Source organism: Alexandromys fortis, unplaced genomic scaffold (assembly GCF_014885135.2).
Source record: "Alexandromys fortis isolate MF-2015 unplaced genomic scaffold, M_Fortis_MF-2015_v1.1 scaffold_3, whole genome shotgun sequence".
In the NCBI taxonomy this organism is placed as follows: Eukaryota; Metazoa; Chordata; class Mammalia; order Rodentia; family Cricetidae; genus Alexandromys; species Alexandromys fortis.
The window spans coordinates 1,762,825-1,785,765 of NW_026067909.1; the positions used below are offsets into that span (position 1 = coordinate 1,762,825).

Sequence of the window (22,941 nt, forward strand, 5' to 3'; positions counted from 1 at the left end):
GACAGGGAAGAGATCGATAGTCCCCTAAAGAGCCTTAGATCTGTGGTGTTACGTCTCACCCCACTACCATGGCTGCCCTGGGGTCCAGCAACGAGTGGCTGCCTCACAGGAGAACAGACAGCATGATCAGGTCATCCTTGCTGCCTGACTGATAGGAGCCCATATATACTTAGAGATAAAGGAAGGGTCATTCTCTAGCAGCTGTCTTCTGAGGAGCCACCCAATCCCAGCGGACCACGACAGTGACAGGCAATGCTCACACGTCCCGTTTGCACTTTTCAAAGCTCTGGGCCACAGCACTCTGAGAAAAGGCTCCTTTCTTTCTGGCCCCAGGCAGTCTGTTTCTTGGGCTGGAGAAGATGGGCTGACCACGGAGAGAAACTGTGTGTGAGGGGCCATGGGCTAGACAGCCGTGTCTTCCTAACTCCGTGAATTCAGCTTTACTCCTGACAAATATATATATTTGTTTTTGCTTGTATGTTTGTTTGTTTTCTAGGGTTTCTCTTTGCAACAGCCCTAGCCTTGAACTCACAGAGACCCACCTGCTTCTACCTCCCAGACTTTTCTCTTTTTAAAGACAGTGTCTCACTAAGAGCTAAGATTAACCTCAAACTTGTTATGCAGACCAGGGTGACCTCAAGAGATCCGTCTGCCTCTTCCTCCCCCATGCTGGGATTAAAGGTGCACACCACCACACTGGGTCATGTTTATTTTTTAATTATTAAACTCAAGTATGTGGTCTCAAATCTGTCACACCAAGTTTCTTTGCTGCCAAAGAGGGGCTCAGGGGAGCTGCAACTAGCAATGAACATGGCTGGCCAGGCTGGGGGCATAGGAAGCCACCATCACCCAGGACCCTTAAGAAAAGCCTGGACTGAATTTGACTGCTTTTCCTTTACCTGAGATGTCTACCTTCCCCTGTAAGGCTGTCCCACAAATACACCGTAGACAGACTGGTACTGCCAGGGTACAGCTTCCTTTGCCCCTTTCTTACCCTGGGGCTCAGGCCCGTAACTGCTGCCCTAAATGAAAAGAAACTGAAAACTAAAACGAGCGCCCACCTCTCTCAGAGCTGCGGGCTCAGACTGTGAAGGGAAGTCAGATCGTATCAGGGCTGCCTCAGCAGCCAGCATGGCGGGCATATCCCTGGGCGATGGGCAGAGCTGTCAAGTCTAGCTTCAGGCCTGCTGCAGAGAGGACTGTGTGGGGCATTGCACACACCTGCCTTCCTGTCCGAGGAAGATTTCCAGGAGCCCTTGCAGCGAGGCAACAGCGGTGGCAGGCCCAGGCCCATGCTAGGAGCATTACCAGGCCAAGGCCAGGCTGCTCTGAGCCATCAGCACTTGGGTTTCCAGTTCCTCTAAAGTATTTCAAATTTCTAAGCCTCATGAATAAAGAGGTGGCATACTTCAGGAACAGACCAAATACCCTGACTCTGAGGCCTCTCCCAATGACGCCCTAAGCACAGCCTCAGCCGATAGTGTACAGCAATTCTCAGGGGGGGGACACCCTGTTGCTATTCAGGTACTCCAACTTCCTGCTTGGCTCCCTACCTGCCTACTGTGGTTCCTCTGGAAGACCCCAGGCACGGGGAGGTGGGTAATGATCTGTTTGTTTTGGTTTGCTCTGTGAGAGGAATTCACTTGTCTGCTATCTTGTCAAGATCTTCCAGTCCCTGAACCTGCTTGGATCTCTAAGGCTGGGCAAAGCCGGAAACGTGGAAACATGAGCCTTCCTCAGGAAGCAGCCTAGGACACTGAGCACGGCTCCCAGGTGGCCAGCACGGCTCTGTGACTCACCGAGCTCACCAGCAGCCTTGATGTCCACGTTATCATAGCCACTGCCAATTCGCACGATCACTCGCAGAGCCTTGAACTTCTCCAGGTCTTCCCGGGTGAGGGTGATAGTGTGGTACATCATGGCACCCACGGCCTCATTCAATACCTGTGGGCAGGGACAGGAGTCATGGGTCAGAGCCCCTGGCTACCCACAGAGCTTCTGTGAGCGGAATTATAAGGTGGAGACGTGGTTGAGTAAGTGCCCGAGGGTGGCACAGCGGGCTAGGGGCATCAGGAGCTCCAAACATGGCATTCCTGTGTATGACAGTGTTTAAGGACATCAAGTGGCCTGGAGGGACCCGGGTGGGGTGGGGTGTCACCCACCTTCTCATGGATTTCCTGAGTGGACTGTGCATCGCAGAAGGCCACAGTGGCCAGGTCCTTCAGGATGGGCATTTCCACAGTACAGTCTCTGCCATCCAGCAGTGCCACGAGGGGGCGGGGGTGCAGGGGGCCGTTCATGATCTGGGGGCGGATACCTATACGGAGAGAGAAAAATGTGGTGAGTACAGTGCGGGGAGGACGTGAGGGGACACTCTGACCATCTCAGTGGTCAACGTCAAGGCAAGCAGAGAGCACACAAGCCCGGTGGAGCCAACTGTGATGCCTAAGGCAGGACACGACACAGCATCACCAGCTAAGGGCATAGGGTGTAGGGGTGGTGGTGGCGTTCCTAGCTCACAGGTTTAATGACTATGGGTGACGTGCAAGGCTCTGATGTGAACTCACTTCACTCTAAGACCCAGAGGAGCAATGGTGTGGCTCACTTTAATTGCTCCAGTAAGTCAAATTCTGGGCCAGTGAGATGGCTCAATACGTAAGAACAAATCTCCAAAAGGAACACAAGTTAGGCGCGTTGGTCACTTCCCCACCAGGCCATTATGGCAATGGGATAGGGATGGTCCTAGTCCATCACTATGGTACCCAAGTGCATATGATTCTCTGTTGAAGTCTGCTGGTCCTGCAGGATGGATCCCAGCTCGGGCACTGTTCCTCAACTGTCTATACAGCAGATAGGGCAGATTCTGACTCCCACGGTGTCGTGAGCTGCCATGTCGTATGCCACCTTTTTGGGGTGACTTCTGCTGTGACCCTAGCTGCGGCAGGTTCGTACATTTCAGGGTAGGGGCGTGAGAATTACAAATGTTAGGTAGGTGGAACAGAGATAAGAGAGTCACGGAGACACAGGATAGCATCAGGAGGGCCACTCAGTGAATACTGAATGCTCAATTTTTCTTTTGACTTCTGAGTGCCCTGTGTTTAATTTCCCATACACGTTTAGACCCCAATACAGAAGCGGGGAGAAGGCAAAAGACTGCTTTAACATGATACAAAGGACAAACAGAACCGTTACTTGCTTCAATAGTTTGGAGACATCAAACCAAAGGCCATACACCATGCAGAGGAGGTCTCTGGCCAGGGCTGTTGCCTCTCCCTCCTCGTGCTAAGGCTTGGGCAGTTCAGGCCGTTATTTGAAGCTGGGCTGTCATCTCCTTCCTCCTAGTCAGTCATCCTCTCTCACACAGGCTGCCCAAGGTATGGTAGATTGTGGCAGTTCCTGCCAGGGGAACTCTCTCAGATGCTATAGGGAACACGGGCTGTTGGAGCCACACCCACACAGCCTTTACGTGACCATTAATGTACCCAAAACGGGAGCCTTCTGCAGTGTGCTCACTTTCAGGCTCCGCCTCCTTGCTCTTGAGCATTTCCTTGACTGATGATTGATCTGGGAGGAGGGCCCAGCTCACTACAGGCTGGAACACCACTGGGATGGTGGTCCTAGATGCTATGAGGAAGGCAGGCTCAGTACATGGGAGCAAGCCAGCAAGCGGCACTCTTCTATGGCTTTTGCGTGAGTTCCTGCACCCTGATTTCCGTCAGCAATGGACTGTGATCTCAGAGTTGTGAGCGAAAATAAACCCTTTCCTTCCCAAGTTATTTATAGTAACATTTCTTCACAGCAACTAAACCCCAAAACAACCCTCCCAACCAAAGCTCTGCTGTCTCTGAACTGGTTGGTAGGGGCCTGGGCAATCCTCTTGTATCACACAGGCTCAGGTAGCTAGTTACACACTGTAATGAGGAAGGACACGCTCTCGCGAGAGCTGTGCCCATCTTTCCCCAGTACCTTCACTGCCACTGAATGTGGTGATATCCTCACACTATACCTGCACAGTCAGGACAGACAGTGAGCCCAGGGCAGAGAGAATGTTTTTGTCCTGATCTTACTAAGGAAAGGGGGTAAAATGCCCAAATTCCAAAACCATGGGTTGAGGGTCTGGCAGTATTGGACCACACAGAACTCCCCAGTCCTCCCAAGAAGCTTGGCTTTGGAAGCTGCTAGCAGGGTGGTTAAATTGTACCGAGCCAGAAGTTCGGGTTTTAAGTAAGTAGTGATTTACCCCACCTTGCCAAGGAACATGATGTCAGGAACAAGCCAGAGATCTAGAGCCATCCAGTACATCTGGAGTGGCTGAGAGCCACCGTTTAAGATGTCCATCCACATTACCAGAGCACGTTATCTGTTACCCGGGTAACAGACTCCAGGTTGCCTAGTGATCAGTTCCCTCCTGATTGGTTTTCTTTTTCTTTGGTGAATCCCATCCTTTGTTCTTTTCCTTGGCTGAGGAGGGTACACAGTACCTCCAGGACACCTCAGTCAAGGCCTGAGGTATGAATCCCAGTGGAGAAACCTCTGATAGCAAGGCAAAAAGGGAAGTGGTGGGGGCAGCAGAGACCTGTTGGCTAGGGAAGGATGCTGAATGGGGAGGCAGGGCAGGGAGCAGTGATGACATGGAACCTGGCACAGGGTCGCTGAGGACCAGCTCTGGAGGAGGGGGGCCGGGAACCTGCCCGCTGCATATCGGGGACCACAACATCACAGCTAGAGCCCTGATGGTCTCAATACACAGTCAGCTCTCAGCAGGCCTCTCTCTCGCCTCTTTCAGCACTTCGGACAAAATGCACCCTTTCTAGGTGCGCGAGTGCATCTCAGTGTAAAACATTTACATTAACACGACACACACATGACCCTCATAGGAGGGGATCAGTCTTCAGGCTGGCCCCTGGCCTGGAACCAGGGCTCATTCCTTCAGTAGCTAGGGGAATTCGGGAAGGAAGCCCAAGGCACAGTACTCAATGAGAATTCCTTCCAAAATGGAGTTTAGGATCCCAGTTACCAGACACTGCTCACGGCTTTTCCACATAGCCAAACCCTAAGACCAGCAAGGGCCTGGCAATGCTGCCAGCCTCCCACTCACTGGGGAAACGCCTGATAAGAAGGTGTGCAGTAACTATGCAAAATAATTATGAGTTCCTCTACCCCCCCTCCACAGACTTGCAACAACTAGGATTGTTATGGGAACAGAGGCAGTGCCCGCTATTATATGGCCACTTTCCAGTGGGACCTAACCCTCCTGGCCCGGCATAGTTTCTTCATTTCTAGAAAGTCAGATGAGAAACCAGAACTAAGATGTGACGCGTGAGTGTGTATACCAAAGGGTTGGGTTTTACAATGCAAAACCCAAAACTGAGGCCCAGGTCAGGGTGGGGGTCAAGGGTCAAACAAGCTCCAACATGTGGCTTAGCCTTAAAGCACCCAGCATATGACTGAGCAGAGAGGAAGATGCCTCTCTTGTCCTGCCAACACATGTAAGCACCTTGTAGAGCCGTCTCCAACCTGCTAGTGCAGGGATACACACAGCAGCAAGAGGTACTGGGAACAGACAACAGCACCCCGCTCCTTGCTGGGAAGCCTGGGAGAAACTTAAAGGCAACCATTCAGACGGGATATCTTGCTAGGAGTCACTACTTTACATCACACCCTCTGAAAGGTCAGAGAAGACCACTGTGATTAGGAAGCTCAGTTGTTGGCACAGCTCCGAGCTCAAAGGCCTTGTGGATTCTATGCACCAGGGCGCAGGGCACCGCAAGGTCTGCTGAGCTTTCCCTGCCAGGCGCTAGTGAGACCTTGACTCCTCGTGTAATGAGGAAAAGGAGCATGAAGGTTTACCCACCACTAAGTAAGGTGAGCCTGGAATGAAGCGGGGCTGTGTGGGGACAGTCCCAGGAGGATGCAAGGACCAGCACTTGCATAAGGCACCACAACAGCTGCACAGCGGGGCGGGAGCCTGCTTAGAAGATCCCATAATCCCCTCAAATCTGAGGACTAAGCTGTGCGGGATTCTGAGACAGGCACACTGTAAAACGCCTAGGATGGAGACTCACTGGCTGAGAGGTCACCAGTATTTCTAGAATAATGCTGGGAACAAACACTAACCAACGCACCCCGGAAGGGCAGGGGCAAGGCCCCATGAACAGGCAGAGATAAAGGACTGGCCCACTGCTGCTCTATAAGCCCCAAGGAGCTAGCTTGTCACCAGGTTTTCCCAGGAGAAGCTGAGGCCTTCTTAACTCAGGAGCTACAGCGCTCTCTGGGTGAGACTCTAGGAGGGTCACAAGAATGTCCCACTAAGCAGGTTGGTTTTGCTTAACGCATCTTGTATCTTACTGGGTTCCAGCTCCAGTGAAAAGTGTCCAGGCCCTCATGATCAGTCACCAGGTGCATGCAGATTGCTGCTCCAAATGCCTGGGTCATTAGCTGTGGGCCCTGTGGGCTTCCTGTGACTGCAGCTAACCCAGCATGTGTTTGAGTGTGATGCCTTGCAGACTTGCAAGTAGAGTCCCCTACTCTGGTGGGAACATTGTTGTGTTTCTAGCTCAGCAACGGTAGAACAAACTCAAACTGCCCGGCTTCCGCAAAGAGACCAGCATCTGCTGTTACTTCAACTGGCTTCGCCCAGAACCCCGGGAAAGACATCTCTTGCAGCTTGTCCAGAGTGCTTCAACAAGGAAAATGACATGTACTTTCTCTTTCCATGACAGCCTCGCCTGCGCAGATCTGGGACTGGGGATCTATCACCTGCCAGTCTCCAGCAGCTGTGGGATCTCCAAAATGAAATGTCTCCTAATGAACTCCATGTCACGAGAAGCCAGCTAGTACGGTGCACATCTCTGCCGACCACAGACTCGGAGTGGGTCCCTGAAGAATATTACCAGAAACTGAAGAAGGAAGGTATGTCAAAATGCACAGCCAAGGAAGGGCACAGGCTCCGCTGGTGTTTTTGCTAAGATGGGCTGCATCTCCCATTTCCCTGGTGGCCTGCCTCACCGGGGTGGTCCTTGAGTACCAAGGACAGAAGATGGACATTGGGCGTGTGGACTCAGTTATCTCTAATGAGTTAGATGCTTGGTCATAAACTTTCCCACTTCCCAGCATGGCACACAGGGCCCTGGAGACCCCTCATCTGTCCTCTGGGAGGAACATTTGTCTATGAGCCTACTTCAATCAGTTGGCTTCTCTGCAACCTTGTTCTGAGACCCCGTCACAGTCACTCACATCTGAACCTGTGCTGCCTCAGCCTCTTATACAGGTGGCCATGACACCCAGCTCTGCCTCAGCCTCTTGCTCATGTGGCTGTGACACCCAGCTCGCAGCTGCAGAGTAAAATCCAGGACTTGGCCAGAGATGAATCTTCAAATCTTAAATGCACAAACCTCAAGTTAGAAGGGGGTGCTTCCTGGTAACTAGCTACCAGACCTCGGTAACTTCCTGTTCACGGCTGGGCACTAAATCAAGGCGGGTCCTGCTGACTCACTTTGCCTGCTCAGCTGCTGTGACCCCTGTGAGGTCAAGCTATGGATATCCAGGCTGTGTTTCTCCAGGGGTTGGGTGCTGGAAAGCCCATGGAGAGTGCCTCCCTCTGCTGTCCCCTGGGTACCTCCCCCGAGGCATGGCCCCCATCCCCATGTGAAGTACATTCAATCTTAAGGGAATCAGACTGCTTACAGAATACACTTCCCAGACCAGGGGTCTGGCATAAAGGTAGAAAATAATAAACCAGTCCCTAGCCACTTTTCCATTGCTGGTTTTCAATATATGTTAACAACAACAAAAATCCCTTGATTTTTGAGAGTGGGTCTCGCTATATAGCCCAGGCTAGCAGGAATTTGCTGTATAGCTCAAGTTGGCCTCACACTTGCTATCCCAGAGTGCTACGATTGCAGACACGTACACCCACACCCAGCTCTTCAACATTGTAGTGAAGTAGTGAAATTGCACATCCACAAGCCGGGACGTGCAAGAAACAGTGGCCCTGTACTAATACACACAGGACCCACCTCCACCCCATTCTAATTGTCTGCATATCTGATGCTAAAAGCAAGTTCTGCTTTTCCAACGCAGAAAGTGAGCCGAAAGGGCATGCTGAATTCTCTCTAGGTCACGGAGAAGGGCTTGATTCAGTTCTCCTGACTCTAGAGCTAGATCGAGCAGCTGGGGCTCACAGGGCTGGCCCACAGCCCCCATTCAAAGGCACTGCAACAGTGACCTAAACACCAGGCTGGGCCAGAGATGAATCCAAGAAGACACATCAAGCCTTCTGGACAGAATACCAAAGCACCTCGCTATATTTCTACCTTAGCGGGGAAAGGTTGGTCCTCAGAGTCTGTGCTCACTGAGCAGACCTACCCATCAAAGACTCCCTAGTCAAGAACCACACAGGGCCAAGGATCTCACCAGGCAGAGTTATGCCTCCCTCCACGGGGGCAGAAGAAAAAAATCTATCACAATAGTGGCCGTCACCCAGTGTCATTCTGTAGCACCAAGGAAGAGAAAAACTCCAAACTCTCTTTGATTTGACAAGGTGTCTGAGACCTATGCCTGGGGCTTGGCGGCTGGTCCCCCTCCCCCCCAGTCCTCAGCACCATAGCCTGCGGGAGAGAGGCTGAGACTGGTGTGGGCGTGTGCTTTACTGGGGATACCTGGTCACTCTTCACGGCGGCTTGTGAGGCAACACGTGCCGATGGACATGTCAGATAAGACACACCCTGGCCTGGACGTAAAAACAGGACTCCACAAAAGCCACGTGTGTGTGACTTTCTCTGCAGGAACAGCCTTGAGGTGGCCTGCGGCTGGTGTCTCAGATGCCCTGAGCTTTGCATGCACGACCCATGGGCCAGACCCGGTGTGACGAAACCATGAAAGAACGAGGGACTCTTGGGCTTCTGCCAAGGCACTGACTCAGAGGAACACCCTCCCAGAAAGCCTCAGGCAGAGAGAACCGCACTTCAGCCATAATGAGCGAGGTCAGGAGGGCCGGGGAGCAGACTGGCCCCGCTTTGGGGCCTCCCATAGCCACCCACCAGCAGCCTAGGTAGGGTGACCCTTCCACATAGTAACTGGTAAAAGAACATGACGAATCAGGGCGACAGAGGATAGAACCCAAAGTGAGTCCCTGTCAATCAAAGCTCCCAGAGTCTTTCTGCTAGTGATTCCCTGTGGCACGTGGTGTTTCCTTACTGCACATCTGTTTCTTCCACTTTCAATGAGGCCACAGAAGAAGGACGTGTTCCACCTCCCTCCAATGCACTAGCTGAGTCTTCTAGAGAGAGAGCAGCCCGGGACGTGTGTCCCAAGAAACCTCTCTCCCTTTCCTGTCACGAGACCTACCAGCCAAGTGAGAAACCACTCTTGCAAGCGAACTAGCGCGCTAGTGGACAGAGAACCACACACCTCTGCAGAGGCCAGGGGAGACCAGCACTGCTGAGGACAGCGGGCAAGAACCACCAAAGACCGTCCCCTGAGGATAGCCTATGCCCCATGTTACCCCGGAGCCAGGACGCCTGGGTGGATCAGAGGCACATCCTTCCTGGCCTTAAAAGAAATGCCAGGACACGAAATTCCAGTCTCCCAAGTCACCCATGCCGCTAGAACCTGGTGGCTTTGCTCCGGTCTCCAGTTACTGCCTTGCAGCCCTGGATGTTTATAAGAAGGTGCATCCTGACAGGATGTGAGTAGTTCTCAGATGCTAAAACTGTGCCCATGGCAACGAGAATGCCAGGTGGGAACAGAAAAGAAACCTGCCTGAGGAATCTGGAAGTGGACAGGACTGAGCGGGAACATAGACAGAGCCCACAGGTAGTCCGCGAACATCTGAGACAGTTTTCACTATTTGGTCCTAACTGGTCTGGAACTATCTAGCCCAGGCTAGGCCAGAACTTGTGGCCTTCATGCTCAGACTCTCCTAATGAAGGCTGAAAGCACCTACTGTGTTCAAGTACCTGCAGGCCCCATACTCAACACAGGGGCTTCAATCCAAGCTAGGGGAGAAAAGGGAAGGGGAAGCCTTGGCCAGCCTGAGGGATCAGTGAGGATATCCAGTCTCTTTTGGCCCCTGCAGGGCCTTTTTGCAGCAACTGGGACAGCAGAGGCTTGAGTACCCCATGCGTGTACATCACAAGGGCACAGCGAGAGCCACAGCTGACTCATGCCCAAGGACTAGGCTGTGGGTACTCGGTGTCCACTGAAACCAAGCAACCTCATCCCTGGGAATGAAATACACGTTATCTTGCCCCTCCAAAGGGCTCTGGTGCCTAGCAGACCTGGCTCAGCACTCTCCCCACATCACCAAAGCCAAACACCCATGAGCACAGATATCACTGCCATTTTGAAGCTAGGGCAGCCCCTGAGGGCCAGCAGGAGAACGAGAGGGCCCCGTCTGCTCAACTTTCTTCATTCTGCATGAGTTTTTAAGGCCCACAAAGAAGGTGACTCTTGAAGACCATTCCGTAGGCTTGTCATCTGTGAGGCCAGCAGGCAGACTTCCCGGAGTGTCGCAGCTGGTCAGGGTCCCCCACCAACTCCTTTCCAAAGTCTCTTTTTCTAAGCGTTCCAGGTTCAAATCCCCACATACAGAGAAACACTAGAACACACCACGTCACATTTCTCCCACTCTGTATTAAAGGCATCTGACAGAAAAGTCCTTAAGCAGGGCAAGTGGCTAGGACACGAGGCCAGCTTTGAAAAGTATAGATACAGGAAAATGGGCCACAGAACTCGGCACTCAAATCTCCAGACAAGAGCTCCCATTGTCCATTCCAGCCTGGGCATGGGGGAACCACACAGGGGGCAGCCACTCTCCGGAGCCCAAAGCTATATAGATGAGAATGAGGCTTTGATGAGCCTGAATGAAAACGACAAGATAAAAAAAAAATATAGGCAGCTGCTCTAATACAGGGAAGGCAAAAAAAAAAAAAAAAAAAAAAAAAAAAAAAAAAAAAAAAAAAAAAAAAGCAACAGGAAAAAAGTTACAACAAAGTATAACCTTTACCTTAAAGCCAGTGATCCCTTAGCTCGGCAGTCAAGAGGACACAGCAGGGTCATTTATAAGAAGCTCCCCAGCAATAAAAGCTCCTGGTCCAGTCCTCAGTGTGATGTTAGGAAGCCCCCAGCATCTTGTTTCTCCTTGTGTGCAGGCTCACCAGGAATGCTGTGTTCTGGACTGCCTGTTCCCCAGCTTCATAGGTATCCCCCCCCCCCCGCCCCGCTTTGTCTATTTAACCTTGTCCTTGTTATAGCTGCTGAAAGCTTGGCCCTTGGTCCTCTAGGGACCAAAGAATAGCTTGCATTCCATTTAGCCAAAGGAGAATGCTCTGAGCTGTAAAGATGAAATTCCTCAGCTCATATAGAGTAAAGAGTTTGGTCATGTGGTCAGAGCAGGAGGGGGGGCACGCTTGCGCAAGTGTAGCCCTGACTCAGGCACCAGGCACCAGGGACTGGCCAAACACCCAATAGGGGTCCTCCTTGCGCTTGCTCTACCTAAGAGAGGTGAGTGGGTCCAACCTGGAACTTGGGAACTTCAAGGAGGCCATGCCCAGCATCCTTACAACCAAAGAGCCATCCTCAGCATGCAGGAAGAGCTCCAAAGACGTAGACATCTGAGGGAATCTGACCTTAGGAATCTCTAGTAACAGCCCTGACAACGAGATCCTAGAATGGAACCTACAGAGGCTCCGTCAGTGCACCTACATCAAGAAAAATAAGCAGGGAATCTGGGAGGTGGGTATGGTTATAGGAGACTGCGCTTCTCACATGCCGAGGGCTGAGCATGCGCTTTGCTGGACTCAGGGAGGACGGGATGGAAAACGCTCGCCGTCACACTGGTGTTTGCTTGATGCTCCTTGGCACCTGGTAGAGACAGGCTCAGCCTCTCGGCCACGGGTGACAACATGTGACAGCCACTGGGTCAGTCGTCACGTCAGTGCGGGATGGAGAGCCGAACCACCAGGTGCCATCCCTCATGAAGCTCTCTGCCCAGAAGCCCTAATCCTGTGCATCTGGCTGCCTTGCCTTGCTGTTCTGAACGGCTTGGTTGATGGGGTAGGGGCAGGCCTGGCAAACAGAAGCCGACTGTGTACATACATCTAGCAAAGCAAACACTAGTATCCACACTGTGTCTAAAGAGCCAAACGAGACCCCTAAAAAAAAAAATCCCTCAAACAATGCTCCTGCAAGTATTTGACATCACCCCACCATCACTGCAGGAAGACGGGGGGTGGGGGGTCAATTACTTCCCAGGCATTCCAGGACTTCCAAACTGGGCGGAAACAGAGTTTGGTGAAACCAAAATGAAGAATCAGTGAGGCTGACCTAGCCACTAATGGGTAACACACACGGCTCTACCTCAAGATCGGAGGTTGCCATCTGGGCCCGGAGGCAAGGCAAAGTGCCTTGGGTCTCCCGATGCGTTTCCCTTGGTCTAAGGCTGTCCTCTCTGGGGCTCGGCACCTCTGCCTGAAGCCATGCCTACAGACACACCACGAAGTCTTCCGCTGCCTTCGACATACCCAGATCCCGCTGCAGACTCCATGAAACAGACCTGTCACCCAAATGCCATTCAGAGAGCGGAAAAGCAGCCAGGAAACCTGCCCCCCTCCCCCTGCCCCAACAGGGTAGTCATAATGCCACACAGAATGTACGATAAGGAACAGGGATGGCAACTGCTGCTCTGGGATGGATCGTTTGACAGAGAAATTTATTTGCTGGCAGACTTCCGACTGCAGGCTTGCTCGGCACTGGCGCGCTGCCATGCAAATGAAATAAAAATCAATATCCTTGGGTCTGTAAAACAGTGTGTCAACAATCACACTCCAAACAACTTATATAATGTCCCTCACCCCGTACCCGGATAGCGGTGAGTGTTTTTGTTCAAATGCAGCACAAAATAAACAGAAAAAGGGGGAGGGGTGTTGTGTTGCATGCAGACAGCAATTCTGCAGGACCTACTCCTTCAGCAAAACCTTTCCAGGACTTCAATGAGGAGATAATCTTTCTGTGATTATGACCAAACCCTTCCGTTGCTTAGCAACGCATAATTAAGGAATATGTTTTCAGATCCGCTTTGCAAGCCCAGCCATTATCAGATGAAATTACTGGAGCAACAAATGTCATCGCCATGCAAATTAGTTGGTTGCAAAGAAAGAATGTTGGGCTGAGAGAGAAAGAAGGCACAGGCCCTCAAACTTATCAACTCCGCTCCTGGCACACATTTCAAAGACAAAGTAGATAACCACACTTAAAAAAAAAAAAAAAAAAAAAGGTACAGAATTTCCTACTCCACTACCCCGTCCTATACCCTACATATTTTTAAAGGCATCTTACAACTTTTCGAGGGCTCGGTAGTTAAGAGCCCTTGCTACCCTTGCAGAGGATCTGGGTTCAACTCCTAGCACCGGGATCGGGCAGCTCTAACTTCCACCTGGAACTCTGCTCCCCGGGCATTCGGTGCCCTCTTCTGGCTCCTGTGAGTCCTAGCACATACATGCATGCAGGCACTCATACATATACTCAAAACAAAACAAAAATTACTATAAAAATGTGGTTTTCCAAATTATACATGTTGGAGGGCAAAGGTGAAAAGAAGAAACCCGACTGACCTTTGCAGTCAAAACCCTAGGGTGAAACACTAACTGTTCAGAGGACAGCCTCCGAGAAGTTCCACCACAGCATCCGATGAAAAGCACGCTTGGCTTCTGCTTTGGCTGGTTTCACCTAGCTTCCAGCCCTTCAACGTGGAAGCAGTGTCTTCCCGACAAACAAGCAGAATTCCCAACCGTATTTTATAAAATGAGAGGCTAAATCTGTTTTTTTTTTCAAACGGTTCTAAGGGATTTCAACATGTTGCTTTGTTTAGCCCACAACTGTGGAAACAGACGCGTTCTTATCAGCAGTGGAGAGTCTCTGCCTTTGCTACAGTGTGCCGTCTACACTGCCAGGCTCTTTTACCAGCAAATTATCCACGCACAATTTACAGGAGACATTCCATCAGGCACTCCTGACTTTTCCAAAGCTCTCCAATGGAACTAGAGAACCACCAGCCTCTTGTATAAAAATGGGATAGACTCTCAGAACAGTTTCTTGGGAAAGCAGCTACATTTCACTATCAGGAGAGGGAATCTGCAAACTGGGGCTTAACCTGCTACATAAATCTGCAGAACTCAAGAATAGCCCACGGGAGGAGGGAACTGACCCCAGCACTCACCCTGGTGCTCTGGTGGGGGGGGGGGAGGTGGCAGAGTACAGACAGACACATTATCCGCACGTTCAGCATGACCAGTGGGAAACAAACTATTCCCTTCTCAAACTATACCCTCCCCCTGATCCCTTGGAACTCCCAGCTAAGAAGGGTAAGTTACTTGGTTCTGGAGTTAGCATAGTTGAAACGATGATGGGGGCCCCTGTCCGCCGGGCCACCTTCTGGTACGGAGAATGAGGTGTGTGGAGGCTCTGGCTGACTGGTGGCAGGGCAGATGGCTCCATGGAGGCTGCTCCAGGCTTCCGTAGGAGCTGGGGGCTGCCGTGGGGGCTGGGCAATGGAGAAGCGGCCATACTGCGCCCCCTCTTCAGCAATTCCATGGGCACCGTGTATGAGGTGGAGTAGGCTGTCTTGGGACTTGAGTGAAGGGGGACAGAAGGGCCTGGATTAGTCAAGGCCACCCCAGCTTGTGGAGGGTATGAGGGAGCCAGCCGTGCTGTTAGGGCACAAGGGGTAGGAGAGCTATACCCAGAGTTGGAGGGTAAGTGTGGGGGTTGGGCCCCCGCCACCGGGGCAGAGTAAGTAGCTGCCGTCTCCAGGAGGTGCTGGGAAGGTGCGCTGGAGGGGCGGCGAGCTAGATCCCCAGCTCGGGAAGATGAAGTCGGCAGAGGTCCAGCGGGGTGAAACTGTGGGCCTGTGGTACCCAGCGGGGCCAAGTCGTTGGACAGCAGCTCGCTTCGGTGGCTGAAGCTACTGGACCGCGGGCGGGGTGGAGGGCCTGTGCGGTCCTGTCTCCGAAACTGCATCTCTGTCCTGCAGCTGCTGGCTAGGCGGCTCAGGACACGGGCCTGGCCCAGGTTGGGTGCCACGGACTTGATGTCAGCATCCTCCAGGGTGGCCAAGACGGCCGGGGAGTCAAAGCCTTGCTGTAACAGAGCTGCCAGAGTGGCCTCTGCCACACCCTCTGCCCGCAACAGGGCCAGAAACTCAGGGTGCACGGTCCTCTTACTCCCAGGCCCCTGGAACGTAGACAAGTCAGCTTCATAATTCTCGTAAGTCAGCTTGGAGTGGATGTTTTCCGGGCTAGGCCCATAGCCTCTATTCAGGGAACCTGGGGCCACCCCGGTGCTGTTCTCCATAGGAGCAGCTGGGCTGGGGTCCACAACCAGGCATGTTGGGGCCACCTGTCTGGCAGGGGTAGAATCAACAGTTCTTTCACAGACGTCATTGTAGACTTGACTGGGGGTCGGGGAGTACATGGGCATCTCTGTCCCTAACCTTGGATTAGGCTGTTCTCTTCCATACCTCCCAGGAGATGGAGCCCTGCCATGTGTCCTTTGCCCATGTGGGAAGGCTTTACCCCCAGATTCCCGGTACAGGAAGCCAGTATCCTGCAGAGCAGGTAGCTGGCCTTGTACCTGCTCCCATGGCACTCTGCCACCAAGCACTCCGTAGCTGGGCGCCGGCCTGCTGGCTCCTGGGTCCCGATAGAAGGGAGGTTCCTTGGGTACCCTGGTGCCCCTGGATGAGTCGCCATAGTCGTCTTGTGGCAGCATGGAGCCACGGCCAGACATCACAGCCTGTCTGCTGTCGTAGAAGGCGAAGTCAGGCCCGCAGCCCTTTCTTGATGACAGTGAGTTATAGAACGCTTCTCTGGATAGGTAAGGCTCTGTGTCCTGTGCGCAGTGGCTTAGCAGCTCACACCAGGTCCCTTCTCCAGGGCCATACGGCAGAGAACTTCTCCTCCCTGGAGGCCCAGCATTCTCCCAAGGGACCTCATACCAGCCAGCAGCATCCCAGCTCTGAGAACGGCCGATATTGATGTGCCTGCTGGGAACCGGCATTGGCAGAGCAAATGACTACAAGCAAAGGCGCAGGGAGGAAGCCTTTCTTGATAAATCTTCAATTACATACATCAAAACCAGACCTGGCCGCACGCGAGCCCTTCCGAGACGGCAGAACGACCAACTGGGGGTTTCTGTTTCAAGGTACGACTTAAATTATTAATCCTCTGAAACCTTAGTAGGCAAAAAGCGGACTCACGGTAACTTTGCCTCACTCCGCAACGGTAGCCTGCAAGGTCTGTCCTGTGCGTCTAGCCGGGGACAGGAGGCTGGACTCCAGCCTGCGGGGGCCCCCTTTCCGGTGGCTGTGCTCGCACGGTCCTCAACTCTTGCAGCATGAGGATTAGAAGCTAAATAAAACCCCTAAAGCTTTTGTCCCACGTGACATCTCAGCCTGATGAAGCCGGCTGCCTGCTTTAGCCAGGCCTAACGGGGAGCTGGGTAAGCTCCCACGTGGCTTCTCCCCTGAGTCTGAACCCCTTCCATCTCTTGTCCCTTTTTTTTTTTCCCCATCTCTCTTGGGGGAGGCTCCTGACCAGGCCCTCTCCGCTGATGGCCAGAGAAACGAACCAGAACCGCTTAGCTGTCCATCCAGTCCTAATCCCACCGCACACGACATTAATCCATAGCGCAGCTAGAACAGATCAAATGGAGGCGTACGGGAGAGCCGTGCGGCGGATTCCAGAATGAGGGGGGTTCCGAGAAGCAGGCCTCTAAGTCCCTGGCTTTTAGGTTACACTGATCAAATCCTCACTGTAAGATCGTAAGACAGATTCTTTCATTCCACCCGGGAAGAAGATAAAGTGCGGGTTAAGACCTGGAATTCATCAGTGTAAGACAACAAGGGCCAGGCTGAGCCGAGGGTCGGCCACCGAAGAAGAAACTAGGGAAGCAAGCCTTCCCTTCTCACTCTGTGGGGCATGTGCAGAGCCCCAATCCTTGCAGCACGCCCCCCCCAAACCTCTGTGTCACAAAAATAAACCAAGGAGGTGATGAAAAAGTGTATTTGAATGAGATAATATAACTACATGCAGGCACGAGACCAAGGGCGTTCCTTTACCCATTTCTCCTTTAATCTAAGATGTCACTGGAACCTTCAACTAGATAAAAACCAGCCATTTAAATGAAAAAGTTCCTATGTGAGCAGTATGGAGAACTTCCCGTGGGGTAGGAGTCTGGATAAAGCACCATTTCTAGAAAGCAGGTTTATGGGGGTGCCACGCTCTCACCCTTTCCATGCCCAGTCAAATCATATCAAATTCTGGAAATCGCTGATGCTCCCTAAGGAGTTCTTATCCCTCCAAACATGCCCAGAGCAGCTGTGACCGATGCTACACCGACCACGGGACCCAAAGACTACAGACCATCGTGCCCCCATTCCTGACCTAAACAAAGAGACCAAAATAATCCTGTTCCGGCTCCCCATGTCCTAGGACTCGAGAAGCCAGTGAAGAGCTGAGAAAGGCAAAGACTGCATAGCATCAGATTCCCCACAAATGAAAGACGCCTTCTCTGGACACTGTCTGGAACCGACCCATACACCACACTTCGGGATAACAGGCAGAGGTAAGGACAGGATAACACGTTAAGGAAGCTAAGGGGACACACCTAAGCCAGGATTTACTCTTGACTGCTGAGCAGGCTCACCGAGAATATGACATACCAAAAAATAAGAAATAGCCAGCAAGCAGTGCCAAGCTAGGGACGTGCACCACACACACCGGCTCAATGAAGTCAATTGTGCTTAACAGTCAATGGGGTCCAGGGAAGATAAGCTGGGGAGGCTTGTCACACAGGGTCTGTAGCCTTCAGAGGAAACAACTGCTCGGTGCTTGGGCATCAGCCTCTATTGTGACATGATACAGCATTAATTCCAAGAGGCTCGACCCGGAGTGTGGCTAGGCTTCACCAGGCATAACTAGAAGAATCTGGTCTGAGAACTAGCCCCTACCCTACTGGAGGGGGCTGTCAGTCACACTCAAGGTGTCTTACCAGTTCACCGCCAGCAGTTTTGTAATGGTCAAGTTGAGAAAACTGCTAACTGGGGAATTTGCCAGAAACCAGCAATGACTCTTAGGCATCTGCCCCCACCTCGCCCCCCCCCCCCAGTGTGAAGGTGAGATCACAAGGGTGGGCGGGGCAGCAGTGGAAGACAGGCTCAGGCCTGGTGTCCCCACTGCAGGAGAACCAGGAGGCCCGGATTCTGTTCTCAACAACCTCCAGCTGGTTCTGTCTGGAAGCCAACCAAACTCTCAAAGCCTTGGCTCTGCAACTCACCAAATATTATGACAGATGTTTCCTTCTGTGAGAGAAACACCTGTACCTGGACACAGGCTTTTCCAAGCACTCTGGAGGTTGCCCCATCCCTGCCCCCCACAGCATTTGAGAAAGTACTGATTTCCGGAGCAATCTGCCTAAAAGGGGCAGGATGGGTCCAGTTTCTGAGAGGCAATGAGTTTCATGGATATAACTTCTTAATCCTACAAGAATCTCCTCCATAGAAGACCATATAAAGTAAAACATGCTTGCTGGGCAGTGGTAACCTTTAATCCCAGCACTCGGGAGGCAGCGGCAGGTGGATCTCTGTGAGTTTGAGGCCAGCCTGGTCTACAGGCTCCAAAGCTATAGAGAACCTCCCCCCACAAAGAACAAAAAGCAAAAAACCATGATGCCTGTCTAAAGTAAGAAACAACCTATGCTCTGGAGACGAAATAAACCTCACAAAAGAGTTCATTGTGGGGGCTTGAGAGACTGTTCGGTGATTAAGAGCACTTAGCTGCTCATCTAGGGGTCTGAGTTCGATTCCCAACAATCACATGGTGGTTCACAACCATCTATAGTATGATCTGATACCCTCTTCTGGAATAAAGGTATACATGTAGATAGAGCACTTGTATACATAAAATAAATAAAATCTTAAAAAAAAATAAAGAATTCAATGTGAAAAAGAACAGAGCCTGCCAACTCAGGGCTTCAAGCAGTGTTTGCTGGAGATTTGTTCTTGAATTCTGTGCAACATGGGGCATGATTCTCAAAGGATGGGGATAGTTTCAGAAGCTCAGGGGAAACTGGCAGGTGAGGGTCAAGGCACCCCACAGGCAATCCTCAAAAGAATCTCCCCCCTCAAAGCACCTCATAACTGGTCAGATGTGCAAACACTGTAAGACTCTCAGAAGGCTGACCTCAGAATCTAACTGCCCAAGAGACAAGATCCAGTGCGGTGCATTCAGCAAATGTCAAGGCCATTTGAATATAAAGGTCAGTTAGCCCTTGCCCAAGTGTCCATGCAGGTCACTGCCCACCTGGTGGCATGACACATCTGGGTAGTCTCACCAGCTTGTATTTATCATGGCTGGCCCCAGCCTGGAACACCATGGAGCCACCTGTGGTATGATGGAGCACCAACACCAGGCATCCAGGCCTGGCGCTCCTCTCCCACCTGGGCCACATGAAGCTCTGAAAGATACCAACTAGGCTGAGGGAAACAGGGTCTCCTTGTCACCGCTGGATACCAAGATGACTCCATGGCCATGGCTTCCTAGGGCCAGCAGCTTCCCAGGGTTGCCTTCCAGCTGAGACAGAGTAAAAACAAGCCCAGGCAGTGCCTACTTCTACTTTTCAATGTGGACAGACTGTGCTTGGCTTTTGTGAAAAAACCCTTCTTCTGTGTAGATCGGCGATCTAGAGTTTGTGTTGAAATGCAGCTCTCTAACTTGGGTGGGGGGGGGGTGGCCTTTTCTCTTGTGAGAAATGTCCTTTACATCTTAAAATGTAAGGTCTTACTCTACAATGCACTTTGAAAACAGCCACAGGGGCTGGAGAGATGGCTCAGTGGTTAAGAGCATTGCCTGCTCTTCCAAAGGTCCTGAGTTCAATTCCCAGCAACCACATGGTGGCTCACAACCATCTGTAATGAGGTCTGGTGCCCTCTTCTGGCCTGCAGACATACACACAGACAGAATATTGTATACATAATAAATAAATATTTAAAAAAAATAAAAGAAAACAGCCATAGGACGCGTTGCAGGGTTTGAGGCCGCGGTTATTCAAACGACGGGACTGTGTGAACAAAACTGTGGACCAGGTCAGTTTAGTTGTCAAGGATAAAGCGCATAGCTTTCAACACAGTGGCATTCTCTCTACTTACAGGCCTGGGAGCATAGTCACCCTGCTCAGGACAATGGGTGGGGGCGGCGGCGGAACTGGTGTACAGGCAGGGCATGGGCTGCAAAGATCTTCCACTGACCTAGAAGAACGAGTGTCTACCCTCTTTGTGGACCTTGGGAGAATCTGCTTCTTGCGCTCTAGGTGCCAGGGGGAAGGGAAGAAGCATCATGGCCTCTCCAGCCAGGATGTGGAGAATGGAGCCAGCACTTGCTCCGCCTCCGAGGGACACACAGAAGAGGGATGCGGGGTGTGGAGAGCCACCATGCACAAGCGCATGCCACATTCACGGACTCTTTGCAGCCTAGTGCTGGGTGTTGATGGACAGAAAAAGGAAGCCGCAGGATCAGAAAGGCACACGGACGCTCTCTGTAGACAGAAGGAACAGGAACACAGCCAAAGCAGGTAAGCTCATTAGCAAGAGATCCAGTCACTACTCAGCATGTCAACAGTCTGAGCAGTATGACGTAAGCCAAACTGCAGAGGATTTGACGGACACCCTAACACTTGCAGCGGGTCAAGTGTGTCTTGGGCTTCTGATTCACCACAGCCCATGATCTGCAGGAAATCAGTGCCCTAAATAAGACCAAGAAGAAGGAAATACACCAATAAGAAACCAGGCTGGGAAGATGACCAGGTGGCAGTAAAGCCCCATCAGGGAGCCTAAGCTGAAGTAGCAATGGAACCTGGGAACGGTGAAAGCAGCAGCCAAAAGACCAAGCCAGAAAGCAGCAGAGCATCCTCTGCCAGGGCCTCCAATGGCACCACACGTCCCTAAGCATCCCACACTCCACTAGAGATGCGATGAGCACAGCCAGCCACCCAGGAACAAGCTGACGGGGACAAAGAGAGAGTTGCATTTGTAGCGGGCAAATGATTAAGGGAGAGTGAATTTGGCATGCAACTTGATTCTTAGCAGCAAAGTGAAGTCCTGGGCAGAGGAGACTATGCACCTACTCCCCAAGTTTCAGTGAGCAGGCAGGGTCACTGCTCCAATTCATTTGCTCAAATAAGACAAAACGGGACTTTTATCACATGCAGACTACGGCTTGGCTTTCCTGTCCGAGCATTTCTTTACAATGCCAAGCATTATCTGGAACATTTGTTTGTATTGTGGAGTTTTGAGCCACATCTAGTTGACTATTGTATATTTATTTACACAGCTAAAGTAATTGCAGCTAATCACTTAATTACTGGAAATGTGCATAATTGCCTGATCTCAACATATAATTAAAATGTATAGCAACATTATGAATCCCATTTTTAAGATGTAGGTTTGGGGGGGGGCTCCGAAAGACAGTGTATTAAAAATGATCAGGAGAACTTGTGGACAACAGTGTTTGAGCCTGGTTCTAAGCAAAACCAAACAAGACACAAATGCATAACGCATTCAATTAAAAAAGGACAGATCAGAGAAACCAAACAGCATCTTCGATGTGGAACTCCAAACAAGGAAAACAAACAGAACAAAATGATCCTGCTCCTGGCCCTCGTATAGGTGGCATGGGCTCTGAGGGGGCCCCTCCTGGCAAGACCGGAAGCTGGAGAAGTTCCATCAGCTGACCATACTAGCCAGGCCCTCAGCTGGGTGCGGTCATTTTGCTACTCAGGCTCCCTCAACAATCCAGAAGCATCTTAGGGATCTTAGGGACGCGAAGACCACACAAGTGCCTTCTTGGGTGAAGGCTGTGCGGATGTGCTCCGCAACACCATCAGGTCCAACTCAGGAGTGGGAAAGCACTGCCCGTGAAGGCAAGCTGCCCCACATCTGCACCACCTGCTCTGTGGTGACCAAGCAGACACAGAAAAGCCACACTCTCATAGACATGAGACTATTCGGGTGGGGGGGGGGGTGCCGAACATTTCCGTAAAAGCAGTTCATACCACTTCCTTGTATTTAGTTATTTATGTATTTGTGTTCCTTATCATAACTCAGCTGGTACTGTTCTTGGAACCCGCTTTCCACATTTCCAAAGAAACACTTGAACACAATAAAGTAAAATAAATAGATTAAAAACACAACGAAATACCTACTTCGTTATATTGTTTTCCAAATAGCATCCTCAACAGCTATAGGAACTCTACCCTAAGCCACTGTGAGAAGGCCTAACAAAGGTCATGGGTGAAGCAGCAGTAGAGGGCCGCAGTTCTTCAAACCCAAACCCTGGGTTAGCTCTGCATGGTCTGTGACCCACAAATATTTGGGGGAAACCAAAGTAGCGCTGGCATGATCGAACAGGGTATTCAAATGCACCCGTTAGTACAATCCACAAATGGGCCGCGTCAATTATGTCAGCAAACCAGAGAGAAGAAAGCCAGCGCCTAAATTATACATCAGAGGGAAAGCAGGTTGCAATCTAGGGATGAACAGCCCATGTGATCAAAGGCAGTCCCATAATTATTCCATACAACGTACTCCAGGATTGTCTGAGAGCAGGCATCAAGAAAACCAGCCGAGAACAAATTACAGATATCAAAAAGGGTCGATTACAAAAGCACATTCAAATCTGGCTTTTAAGTTAGCCTGAAAGATTTTATTATTCCAGTTGATTTGGATGGAGTCCCAACGACTCTGGCTGCCCCCTCAACATGGAGCAGAGATGTTCTCTGGGTGTGTATGTGAGCGAGGGGGCCCACAGCCCAAGTCTGGGTATAAAGAAAGATGGAGTTTCTGGACATTGTACCTGGCAGAACACGCGGGTATCCCAAAGAGAAACCGGA

The 22,941-nt window shown here is 51.4% G+C and overlaps 1 protein-coding gene across 8 annotated transcripts in view; it reads right to left on the minus strand.

The window, feature by feature from the left end:
* The window catches only part of Ctbp2 (C-terminal binding protein 2), a 131,865-nt gene that overhangs the window by 10,491 nt on the left and 98,433 nt on the right, over positions 1-22,941 (minus strand). For 7 of the 8 annotated variants that reach the window (XM_050137913.1, XM_050137916.1, XM_050137917.1 and 4 more), the window contains 2 exons: positions 2,163-2,317; positions 1,800-1,944 (listed from right to left, as the gene is read on the minus strand). In XM_050137913.1, the coding sequence (XP_049993870.1) occupies positions 1,800-1,944; positions 2,163-2,317 (300 nt within the window). Of the gene's footprint in view, positions 1-1,799; positions 1,945-2,162; positions 2,318-14,372; positions 16,057-22,941 lie in introns of those variants that run through there. The other variant, XM_050137912.1, reaches the window with a different exon arrangement.